Source organism: Pygoscelis adeliae, unplaced genomic scaffold (assembly GCF_000699105.1).
Source record: "Pygoscelis adeliae isolate BGI_AS28 unplaced genomic scaffold, ASM69910v1 Scaffold226, whole genome shotgun sequence".
NCBI lineage: Eukaryota > Metazoa > Chordata > Aves > Sphenisciformes > Spheniscidae > Pygoscelis > Pygoscelis adeliae.
This window is the reverse complement of record NW_008824983.1, coordinates 3,415,355-3,428,362: the sequence shown is the minus strand read 5'-3', so window position 1 is coordinate 3,428,362 and position 13,008 is coordinate 3,415,355. Positions and strand designations below refer to the sequence as shown.

The following is a 13,008-nucleotide window of genomic DNA, read 5'->3' as shown; positions in this document are numbered from 1 at the left end:
CGCCATTTATCGGCGAAATCGGAAGTGCCCAAACTCCCGTGAAGGTGCCCGAGAGTGGCTCTCCGCGGAGAAGGAGAGTATCTCCTCGGCCTGAAGCAGCAGCGGTGACGAGGCAGGCCTTAGAGACGCGAGCCCTGTACGCCTCGCCGGTGTGAAGGCACGTTGTAGACGTTGACGGTCTGCGAGTGAAGTAACGCATCGTTTCTCACGTGCAGGCCGGCCTGCCTGCCTGCCTGGCAGCGTGCCCGTGTGACGCGGTGTGAGAGGGGGATCTGCCAAGGGTACTGCTCTTGCAGGAAACACGGGCTGTCGTGCATCGCGAATTAAGTTTTGCAGTGTATAAATGCGTGCCCTTACATTCCTATGTGTCTTTTGCTCATCTTGTCATCGCTCCTCTTGAAGAGTTGATCTTGAGCAAAACCAGACGTGAACTTGGTCATTACACTGAAATGCGGTCTTAATTTAGCTTAGGAAAACGTTGAGTAAAACAGCAGAGGTAGTAGGCGCAGTGGTGTTTCTTACATAAGTAGTTATGCACTGATTCAGTGGGTGTCAGCTGGATTGATGTGCAAATGACAGTGATGTGTTGAGACATCATTCTGGTGCTGTACAGTACTGGCAATGTACAAATCCACAGAATATTTGACAAAGAATCATTCATTCAGTATGTTTTAGCACACCCAACAAATAGTAACTGAAATGTATTTACAGACATTAATAAACTAACCTTCAGCATAGTTAAGTGCTGCAATTAGGTCTAAATTGTATCTTACAGATTTTACTTATTGTCCTCAGTTGTCTCCATCAATGTAGAATTTGGATGCTGCTCCGGAGTTCCAGCTATTCAGTGACTTTGAATTTGAACGTAGTGATAGCTTAAATAAACGGGCCTGTCCGAGGTGTGGGATACAGCTGCTATCAACTTTATGTACAGAAGAAACTAGCATAGTCGTCTTCAAAGTAGAAGACAGCTTGGATGTATTGTTTGTTACTTTGATGGCAGTGTGGTTCCCTACTTCCAGTTGAATAATCTTACTCAGACTAGACTAAGATTAGATAACCTGATACGAGTCTGCAGTACAGTTAGGTGTAGATGGGTGAAGTGACTTGCCAGAGGTCATTCAAGAAGTCTGAGGCAGAGCTGGCTGGTTGATGCCCAGTGCTTTTTCTGCCGTATGAAAAGGAGCTTGGTAGTTTGCTTTAATTTTTTTCCTTCTCTCTTACAACCCTGGTTTCCAGTCTGTCCAAGCAAATTTTTTAAAAGTGCATTCACAAAATTTCTCTAAAATTCAGCTATAGTTCTGTTAAATGTGTATCACTAGAACAGTATTATGAAAGATAAGATTTTTTTTTTGCATTTACAGCAAAAGTGTTGTTATATATTATTTGAAAAAATATCTTGAGAAACCTACTTTTATTGTCTTCATTCTCTTATGGTTTTTTTTGTGACATGCTTACAGAATTGTAGGTGATGATGATGGAGGAAAGCTCTTTACCCCTGAGGAATATGAGGAGTACAAAAGAAAAGTATTACCAATTCGGTTACAGAACAGGTTGTATGTGAGCTGGAGATCACCAACTGGCATGGACTGTAAACTTGTGGGGCCAGAGACGCTGTGCTTTTGTACTCACCGGTAGGAATCTTTTCATTTTTTTGAATTGTTGTATTTTTTAAAATCGGGAGAATATAAAATGTTTCCAGGTACATTACAGTACAGTATAGGCAAGTTAATTTGAGGTCTGAGGGTTGAGAAAATTACGTTTTAAATCGTAAGAACTGTCCTTAAATCTAAATCTCAATACATTTTTTGAGACCAGAATGATTTCATAGTCTTCAATAAATTCAACTTTAAGGCACGAGTTATTGTAGATCAGATTGATTCTGACTGCTGTCAAAATGAAACATAAGGATTTGTGATAATTATGTAATGAATGGATGTAAAAGCACCTGATATTATGCATTTAATTGAAAATTAACAATTAACAGTAATAAATTAAAGATTAAAAACAGAACTTGTAAGATAAATTATAAGCCTTCAGGTATTTTTCTTATAAATACTAACAAAGTTATAAAAGTTATTATTTTTGCCTGTTTTAGGTATAAACAACACAAAACAGACTACGAAGTGATTCCCAAAGATCGTCCTGTTTGTGTGCCTTGTAGAGTGAGCCGTTGTCCGTGCCAGTCCTATCACTATGTCCCTCTAAATGGCACACAGCCCATCCGTTGTAGATGCAAACACTTCGCTGATCAGCACAGCGCAGCACCGGGATTTTCATGTAACTCTTGTAAGTCACTGATGGACTTGCAGCATTCTTTGCTAGGAAACCTAACAGGAACAGCATGTTAGGGATCTGTATTCTGCCCATAGTATTCGGTATGTGCTGCACTTGTCACTGATGTGTATTTTGGTCCTTGCAGAAGGATGGGAAATGGGAAGGACGACACCGCCTTTTGCACAGGAGGGTTTAGAAAAACATCCTTAGCTTCCCCAGGTTCTGGGAAGGAGCGTAAGTTTCTCAGTGATTCGGTTAGGTATATATGGAGACAGCCACCTAAAGTATGAAAGTACCCCATTTGCAGTTTGTTACTTCCACTGCTGCATGCACGTGACTTTTCTACTTGAACTTGGTAGTTTGAGAGAGAGAAGTGTTGATCTCCATTCCCCTATTGCCTGGTTGAATATAACGTTAGTGTATTTTTATGTCTTTTCTCAACTCAATAGGAAGTAGTGCTCTGTTCCCAAATCTATTGTTAGCACTCTAACAAAGCAATTCCCGAGCATACAGATTGTGGGTCCAGAAATGCAAATGGGAATGGAGTTTCAAGCAAAAGGTTTGAGAAAGCATTAAGAGGGAGCTTTTTGCGTCAGTTGTTCAAGGTTATTGTAATGAAACAGCAGTAATTATTAACCATAGAAACTAAATAATGCATAAAGATGTTTTAATTTGAAACCTCAAATTACATAAGCTGAAGATTTTTTTGTTAGCATGCTGTACTGTTGGTAAATTTCTTGCATGAAGTCTGTCTAATTTGTACAGGAAAAAATCATAAACAGCTTTTGCTAGATGAGAATCATATCCCACAGAATAAACCATAAAATATTTATATGACAGCCTTTCAAGAAGTTACTCTAAGTAATGTGAAAGGCTTAAATGTACAATTGGATGATTCAGACTGAATTGTTAGAACACAGTGTTTTTAATAATCACATTATACACTTTTTCTAGCGTTTCTCAAAAATACCCAACACTTCTGAGGGCTTCAAAGATTACACAGAGAAGTGCCAAGACTTGCTTCTATTTTGGACTTGTGTTGTTCTAATGTACTGGTATTAGTCTAGCCCAGTGCTGTATAAATCTAATGTGATAGATAAATTAGAGATGTACTCTCTTTATAATGGAAAAAAAAAATTGCTGTTGCACTTTGTATATTGTCTATTCTGTATCCAAACACAGAGTAAGAGCTCTATTACTGAGGAGTGCCTAAAATGGTACGAAAAAGCCTTTTAACGTTTCCAAGAATGTGATCCTTGAACATATTACACAAGACTTAAAAAAAATCTTTGTTGATGCTCTGCAAAATGAACTGTAACTGGAAGTTGGAAGCAGGGTAATTTGTATAATGAAACATTTGCAAAATCAATTCCTCAATTTCTTGTTCACATCATTGTTCCAGCAGGTCTTTGATGACAGCCTTAGCTGTAGCTAGGGCAGATACATCAATTCACTTCGCTCTGTGTTTCTGAATGTCACATGTCATTTGTACAACCATTTCAGTTACATCCTGTGGCTACGTAAGCTTAAAAAACTCCTGAAAGTCTCTTACGTAGGTACCCTTACATAGAACCTATTTTGCTGTTGCCACAGCCTCTGTTTACTACCCAGATAATTTTGCTAATTTTCAAAGACATTTAAATTGTGATTTGTATCATAAATTGCGATTTTAAGTTTTCTGGCCATGCAATATTGACACGTGCTGTATACCTTTGGAGATAATACTGCCAAAATGCTGGCAGGTTGTCTTCTTTACCCAGTGACAGAATTTTTTCTCTTTTCATTTTTTGTCAGGGGAGGGATAGAGAAGGGTGTTACTAATGGCAATGGACACAAGTTGCAACATGGGAAATCCAGTTAGATATTAGGAAAGAAATGTCTACTCCAAGGGGAGACCACCATTGGTCCAGGCTGCTCAGAGAGGTGGAATCTCCATCCTCGGAGGTACTCAAAACTTGACTGAATGAGACCCTGAGACTGGATGACCCCTATGATCAAATTCCCACGTTCATCCTTTCTCCTGTTTTATACAGCATTTTCGTATCATGATGAAAAGAGGCTGTAAAAGGTTTCAGCAAGGATAGTTGATTGCTTTGCCTCAAATCACGTATGTGCTTCCAAATGGAAAGCATAGCTGAATGCTTTTGCAGTGAAGGAACTCTAGTTTTTGACAAAATCAGTTTAGGGAAACACCGCTTTGTCTGCAATGAAGTATAAATTCCATTATCATCTCGCTCATTACACTTATTTATTTGTTAATTAGGTTCCAAGTGTTCGGGCTTTCATAGTTGCTTTACCTGTGCTTGTGGTCAGCCAACATACGCTCATGAAACAGTTGTGGAAACTAAACAAGAGCGCTTAGCCCAAGGAAAGCCTGTGGGGCAGGATGTTCCTTATGCTGCTATGGGAGGACTGACTGGTTTTAGTTCACTAGCAGAAGGCTACATGAGACTTGATGACAGTGGAATAGGTAAGTGCAGCTGACCTGAGATGAAATTTTAATTCTCCAACTAAGTAGTTTTGAAAAGTAGTAACTTAACATAGACTTTCAAAGTTCAAAGGCAAACTGGATCAACAGGAGTAGGACTTAAGATAGATTTTTTTTTTTTTTTTTCTTCCCCCCCAGCAGTCCATGGGTGTGAAGAGACCATATGACCATCTTGTCCAACTTCGGTAGTGAATTGATAAAAACCCTCTTTATCAATAATTCTGGTGTTCAGCCCAGTAGCTTCTGGTTGAAGTGGAACATATCTTTTAGAAAGAACTCTGTAACTTCTGTTTTTCTCTTAATACTTCCATGTTATATTTACATTAATACTTTAGCCTAATACTGCTCAGGTATTTCTTCATTGTAGAGTTACAGCACTTTTTTTTCCAAACTCAAAGATTAATAGCTGTTCAGCATAAAAAAAAAAAAAGAGGTCATTTGTAGGACTTCATTTTTGACAGGCATGTTAGTTGGCCTTGATACCTCTGCTGCTCTGTGATTTTGTGTCATTTAGTAACGGACACATTTTGTCCTGAAATACTGTTTCATTTATTATTGCCATGTACTTATTCTTTCTTTTTTAAATTCTGGTCTGGCTTCCTGGATTTGTCTGAAGTTTAGAAACTATAGCATAGCTGTAGTAATTAAAGAAACAAAGCTTTTCATTTCTTTTGCAGCCTTTTTTGCTTTTGTAAACCCAAGTTTATGGGGTCTGCACTGAGTGTTGTAGATATTAATCTGTAGCCTTGTTTTGACCCCATCATGTATGTTCTTAATATATCTCATGAAGTTAATTTTTGTTTTCATTCAATTTATTTTCTAACAGGGGCTCCTTCTGCTGAACTTTTAGAATCCCCTGTTACCAGCATGGATCATCCATTTCTAAAAGCATTTCAGGGACCTTCTAGTTCTGCTCAAACCATCTCACAGATAGCAGGTGCTGTATTAGTAGGATAATACTGTTTTACAAAAAGTATTTAATATAAAATTAATTGGTTTTATTTATGAGTTGAAGGATGCTTAGGACTAAAATCAAAGTTAAAAATTAAAATGAGTATTGAAGCCTTGTTATGTGAAAAGTTAGTACAACATTCATGAAGTGCTTAGAATAACTGTTTTGTTACTCCTTGTTATTTTTGGTCATGATGTGCTTTTTAACTTTAATGATCTTTTTCTAGCATTTGGTGTCTTCCCCATTAACGGTGTCACTTATTCATTGGATCAGTTTTTTAAGTTTTTAATTCCTACTAAAAGCTCATCATATCTGAATGGATCGTACATATTCAGCGCAATCCTGTGAAACTGCCTTCTGCCAGAAAGTCCTTTCTGCGTGGAATTATGAATCGATTATGCTTATTTTATGTCCCTTACTTAGTACAAGAATTTAGCAATTAATATAACTGTTGAACTCCTCCAAGACTATTTACAATAGCTGCTAGCCTAGGCTAAAGAGGTTACTCTTTGGTCCCAATTGCTGGGGTTTGTTACTTGCCGATAAAGGTGAGTTCTCATTTTAAATGTGTTTTGCCAAATGTAGAACATAACTAATGGGATAGCAAGTATCATTACTGAAAAAAGTTTTGTTTTTTTTTCCTTCAGGTGGTTCTAGTGCCACAAGGCAAGTTTCTCATGGAAAGCATTCAGAAGATGATGACATGGCTTACTTTGAAAAATGTTATCAAGAGCGGGCAAGTTACTACGTTTGTTACTTAATTCAGATATATTTTCACAAGAGGATGTCTAAAAAAGATAAATGTATGATTTAAGCGGCATATAAATGCATTATATCATTTGTTCTCTTCCTGAGAAAACACTAGCTTCTTAAAATAGTTTTAAATACAATTATGAGCTATTGCAGGATTTCAGAGGTCAGTCATGGCTGGGATGGTATTTACCTTAACTGGGCAGATTTTATTGAGGTAACTCTCCATTACAGAAAAAGAAAATACTTTACTATGTGACAAAAAGAAACAACAAAGCAGACTCACAGAAGGTCACCTGTGCATGTAGGAATGGGTGTTTGCTACCTCATTTATAAAACTTTATGATGTTCTTTTCCTTAGGAATGTCTGTGTAGTTGGGTAAATCTGGTGCGTCTTTCTTTAGATGATCTGAATCACCCCCTTAGAGGTGCTTCCTCCACCCCGCTGACTGTATTGTAAATTTAAATGCCCTGTGGTGTAGGTTACTTAGATGCGTAAATACTTACTCTTTACCCACATTAGCTCCTTACCTCCACCATCTCCGCTGGAAGTATGTCTTTACTGTTCATGAATTCTTTTGTAAGGCAATGTTGCATAATTAACTTTTAAAATCTTAACTGCTGTTATGCTTGCTGCTTGCAGCAAGGTGTTTGTTAATGAGAAAGCTGATCTAGCTTTGTGAAATTTTAAATAATTTTATTTTGGAAATCATCACAAAATATGTTAAGATGTTACAAATGCAGTATCAGCTTATAGGAGAAGACATGTTACTATCAGATCCGAATTGCTACATTTCTTTTTCTCCCTAAGATTATCTTTTCTTTGCAAAAAGTAGTAAGAATTTCAGATACAAACCTCAAGCGTCCAAATATGGAAAAATGTTTCAAAATGAGTTCTGTGTAGACCAACAACAGGGTTGCTTAGCAGTGAGTTCATTTGTAGACATCCAAATCAGGACTGCGGCCTTGCTTCCTTTTGACACTATTTTATGGGGGAAGAAAGCATGTTAAAAATATTATTTTATTTTTCCTTGCATCTTTGATAGCAACATGGTATCTTATGTTAGATGAGATGCAAAAGTCCATGCATCCCTTTTTATATAATTGTTCTAAATAGAATTTCATTCACTAACGTAACAATACTTGAGAACAACTGTTGCTTCTAAAAACAACAGATATATTTGTTTGGATTAATAGTCTTACTACAAAATGGCAGAGTTAAATGTATGTGTGTTGGTAAATCCTCCCATGCAGTAAGAGCCTCTGTGTAGAAAAATCTTATGAGAGGAAGACATGACCTTGTGGGTCAGTGAGGAGACACTGAGGTGGAGGTATAGCATCTACCTCAGCCACAGACTTCCTATGTGATTTTGTGCATGCTGGTTAGTCTAACTGTGTCTGTTACATGTCTGTAATAAAGCTTCTTTACCTTTCATTGACATAAAGATACACCCCTGAACATTTGTAAGGCGCTTTGGCCTTGAGGGGTACATAAATAACTAGATTGCCATTATCAGAGGTAAAGGCAGCCCTGGTTTGAAGAGGGGAGCAGCTGCAGAGCTATGGAAGTGCTCCTTTGTCCTGCGATGCAAAAGTAAACAATGCTAGGTTGGGCTAATAATGACCTGTAGCTCTCTCCATTGCATATATCACTCTGGTAAATTTATGACTGGATGTAGAGGTTTAATATTGCATTACTAGCTGACTTGCAAATTAATGCTTGAACCACTGTTGGTGTCTTTCTTTGTTACAGCTGAAAAAGGAGAAGGCTGCTAAACAGAAAGAGAAAAGTCCAGTGTCATCAAAGAAGCCGTGAGATTAATAAAGAAATATTTATTATATGGCACCGTGTTAATCGTATTGAAATGCGTATTTTTCACTGTGCCTACCTGCATATGTGTATTTCTTCATTTCTTTATTCTGCTGTTATGGTCTATTGCCGAAATTAATTTTTAATTATCTTGTTGTAATAAAATTGGTACTTTAATTGATGCGTTTCTAATCTCCAGAATTGTTACATACATATTCCTTTGAGGATGGAAAATCATATTTAGAGATTTACAGAACTGTTATTTAAGATGTGAGAGAATAAGCATCGTCGTGAAATAACCTCAGTCAGCAACTGAGTACCACACAGCCGCTCGCTCACTCCCCCCCCCGACACCCGGTGGGATGGGGGAGAGAGTTGGAAGAGTAGAAGTGAGAAAAACTCGTGGGTTGAGATAAAAACAGTTTAATAATCGAAATAAAATAATAATAACAATAACAGTAATAATAATGTAATAATAATAATAATATACAAAGCAAGTGATGCACAGTGCAATTGCTCACCACCTGCTGACTGATGCCCAGCCAGTCCCCAAGCAGCAGCCCCCCCCGGCCAGCTTTCCCCAGTTTATGTACTGAGCATGACGTCACATGGTATGGAATGTCCCTTTGGCCAGTTGGGGTCAGCTGTCCTGGCTGTGCCCCCTCCCGGCTTCTTGTGCACCCCCAGCCTTCTCAGTCGGTAGAGCATGGGAAGCTGAAAAGTCCTTGACTAGTGTAAGCACTGCTTAGCAACAACTAAAACATCGGTGTGTTACCAACATTATTCTCATCCTAAATCCAAAACACAGCACTGTACCAGCTACTAGGAAGAAAATTAACTCTATCCCAGCCGAAACCAGGACAAGCATGTAAGTATTGCAAGTATTACATACAAGTATTACATTGTAGTAGGGCAAAGAAAATATATGTCCTATTCTTCGACTTTCACGATGCACATTCTTTATGTGTAGAGTCCTTAAAACTCATCTTGTTCATGGATTTTTACTTGGTGGGATTTGTTCTGTTAATATTGACATTTTAATCTTTTCTTTAAGTCTTTTTTTTTCCTTTCTGTTGGTTTCATCACCTTTACATAAAATTCAAACATACCCTTCTGCTCTCACACTTCTCTAGGCTCTGTTCTTGCCAACATACAAATATTTTTTTACATGTGAAGTTCTGTACGCATGTAAACCCATTTCCACACATACTCACTTCAAGGGATCCTGCTTGTATACTTTACCCCAGGTTTCTCTAGCGGTACCATTCTCCCAGTTCTGTTTGTCTGATGCTGTCCATAACAATGATTCTATTACACTAAACTTCTGAAAACATTAAGTGGAAATGGATATGCTATTTATTGCATGTAAACAAATAATTATATAGCGTTTGATATAAACTTGCTTACCCAACCGGTACTCTTTCATCATGTCTAACCCAACACAGACTGAGTCCTCAAGAAGGGAGATGTGCCTTTGTATTCATTGTCCATATTCACAGCTGTGGCAGCGTATGTTGTGTTAAAGGTAGGGGACAGGAAAATTTAAAATTTGGTAACTTTGTGTGGTGGTTTAAATCTGTGAAGCAGCACAGCAAGAACTTGGTACAGAATAACTGGCAGAGGCTGCAGTTTAGGAGGCAAAAGCAGAGCCTGAGCTAACTTTGTTAGCCTCCTTTGAAAACAGAGAAGTGTAAGTCAGTTTGTCCCTAAAAATACTTGAAGATGTCTCTTGGACTGAAGACTTTCCAGGTGGTATGTGTGTACTGAGACCTTACGGCAAGAGTTGGGAGAAGCTTACAAAGCTCTGGTTCCCATCAGCGGGAATGCCTCTATGTGCCTGATGCCTTTACGTGCCCGATCGGCAGAGGAAAAGAGGTGACGTGGAATGCATTTGGTGCAGGGCAGCTTGCTTTTTTGTTCAGGTATCAGCTGTGGGAGGGAAGGAGAGTTCTTGGGAGTGCGTGCAGGTCGTGCAGTGACTGATGGAGGCGGCTGGAATCGAGTGAGAAGGGAATGGAAGGCTCAGTTGCCCAAATTCAAAGATTAAAAAAGGCCATTTACCTTAACTCCGAGCTATACTGCCATTACTGCAGATGCCAATCAGAGAGGTTAATCTGTTACTTTAAATGCATAATATATCAAAGTGTCTAATGAATGTTTTAAAAGTACCTTTACCTTTAAATTCTACACTGTAACATATGCTTTAACTTAATAAATAAAAATACTAATTTGAGCTCCCTCTTCTGGTCCTAATAAGCAACCATTTCTACAGATACTCAGTCTAATAAGTAAATGGGGATTTCACAACAGAATTACAAGAAACAAACAAATGTAAATAACACTGGTAAAAAAAGGTAAATAAAAATACAGAAAAAATATTTCAGTCTTCAGAGAGATTATTACAAGCTTAACAGTGGAAGTTTATTCTACCTTCGTATTTATCCCCATGGCTATACCCATTAGGGAATGCAGTTCCAGAAATGTATGTGTGTATTTCAGAGATGAGGTTTCTCACAGCAAAATATTGTTATAGACAGCGGTTTTAGTAGTTACAAAAAACTTGTATTTTGTTTTTATAGTGATAACATAGCTTTTTACTTTTAGGATGTATTGTGCTTTTACTGACATTTTGAGTTAAAAATACTTGTCAGTTTTAAATGTTAGCTCTGCGAAATTCAGTCTTAATAAAGTGTACTTTGATTATCATGAACTGGTTTTATCAAAGTCAATTTTTAAAAATTTTATTCTGTGCTTAAACTTATTTAAAATTTCCGTTTAAAAGATACTAAAAAGTTATCACATTTATTTAATGATATTTCTTTTTAGTTGGAAAACAGGTGGGATAATATCAACTGCATTAAATATTGCTTAGGAGTTCTGACCACTTTTCACCCATCCAAGTAAAAAAACCCCTCACTTCCCTTACTAGAAGGTGTACTTTTGACTTCTTTGTACTCGCGTAGTACTTTTTTGCAGAATTTTTATTCATATTTATACATGAAAAACCAGGTACAATATATCTCATAATGTTGCTGGCTGTGAAAACTGGACAGTGATGTCATGCACTTAACTGGAATAACTCTTATCCTAAAAAAAAAAAGTCATCATTTTGTAGGATCAAAATTGCAACCTCCAATTCTATTGAAAAATCTCTTTATACTTCTTCTATTAATAAAATTTTTGGAAAGGTAAAAGCAAAGACCAAATGCTAGTACATTTGCCATTAACAATGGTCATTGAATAAAGAGCTCAGTTTAACATGTACTTGTTGATGGTTTGTTTTCCTGAGAGCAGTGGTGAACTTTGAACATATCATGGGACAGATAAGTTATCGGTTCATCTGTACGATTTATTTGTGGGCGTGTATCTGTCATTCAGCTAGACGCATTAACCGTTTCTGACTCTAATCCAAGGAATCTGGCACAGGAGAAATGGTTTGGTGTCATACACAGAGTGCTCTGAGCTGGTGAAGCCTAATTGCCTAGGCAATGCTTAAGCACTTCTCATTTTTTAAATAGCTGGCTTTCAAATCAGTATTTTGCCATTATTATAACACTCCTAGAGTGTAGAACATCATTTTTTCACTAGTTTCAATTACCCTATGAAAAGGCTTAGACGTACCTCGGTTATTTATGATAGTAGAGACTGGTCAGTGATCCTAAGTGGAGGGCAAGGGGCTCCTTCCCCTTCTGTGCTTCTCCGATACTAAATATACAGTGCATCTGTCTGTCTTGGGTTTGGGAGGACGGGGAATGTAACGTGTGAATTCACAGCCAGGAACGGCATCCGCGCAGAATTACTTTGTCAAGTTGTCAGTGTCTTTACAGCATGTTGTGCATATTAAACGGTTTGCAGGTCTCGTGTCTGCATGTCCCTGGAGCCTCTAGCAGTGGTTTTGTTGTAGCCACGTAGCCTAAGGAAAGAGACAACTTTGCAGGAAGTGACAGTATTTTTTCTTAGCACGAATATAATTGAAAACAACAACAAAGGTTTTCCAGTCTAAAAAACCTTGCACAGGTGGACCTGTTTGGGTTTTTTTTCATGACAAAAGATACTACTTTTGTCTAGAAGCCTACTCTTGCTTTGGAGCCCTTAGCACTTGTCTCCTGGTAGAGTAAACCGTTATTTGCTTTACACTGGTTTTAGCTCTGATTTTACGTTCCGTGTACCTGTGCCCCTGGCTGGGCACGAAGCCCATGTGCTCCTCCAGTGACCTCCCTAGGGGAAGTCCCAGGCTCAACCGTAACGTGTCGCCTGTGTAACGCCGGCACCCCGACCTCGCTAGCGGCTTCGTCCGTTTGCATTCTCGTATTAGACAGGGCAATTGCAAGCCAGGGTATGTGCAACCCGAAGATGAGCGCTGACACATCGCGCAAGGGGAATCGCACGAGCAGGTTCAAAGGGTACGTCGAGGCCGACGGAGCGGGTGTCGTCAACGCAGGGGCCTCCCCGCTGCGGCTTCGTTTATGCTTCAAAACCAGGACCGGCACGCACGGATCGCCAGCCTTTTGTGTGGCGAAGGACGCACCTGGGCGTACAATTACGGATTTGTAGAAAAAGCCTGGTGCCTACCAGCTTTCCACAGCGGCCGTCGCCCCTGCGCCGGGTAGGGTTGCTCCGGCGGAGGTTAGGGGTTGCCCGCAGGCGGGAGCAGCGCCCCTTACGCTGCGCAGGCACAGGGAGGGCGCATCTCCCCGCTGCTGCCGTCTCACGTCCCCCACGAGGAGAGGG

General features: G+C 39.0%; 1 protein-coding gene across 1 annotated transcript in view; it reads left to right on the top strand.

The window, feature by feature from the left end:
• Positions 1-8,283, top strand: part of FAM221A (family with sequence similarity 221, member A) — a 9,384-nt gene extending 1,101 nt beyond the window's left edge. The window contains exons 2-7 of the mRNA XM_009325759.1: positions 1,461-1,634; positions 2,099-2,289; positions 4,541-4,747; positions 5,592-5,702; positions 6,365-6,453; positions 8,221-8,283. Coding sequence (XP_009324034.1) covers positions 1,461-1,634; positions 2,099-2,289; positions 4,541-4,747; positions 5,592-5,702; positions 6,365-6,453; positions 8,221-8,283 — 835 coding nt within the window. The remainder of the gene's footprint in view (positions 1-1,460; positions 1,635-2,098; positions 2,290-4,540; positions 4,748-5,591; positions 5,703-6,364; positions 6,454-8,220) is intronic.
• Positions 8,284-13,008: the final 4,725 nt, after the last annotated feature.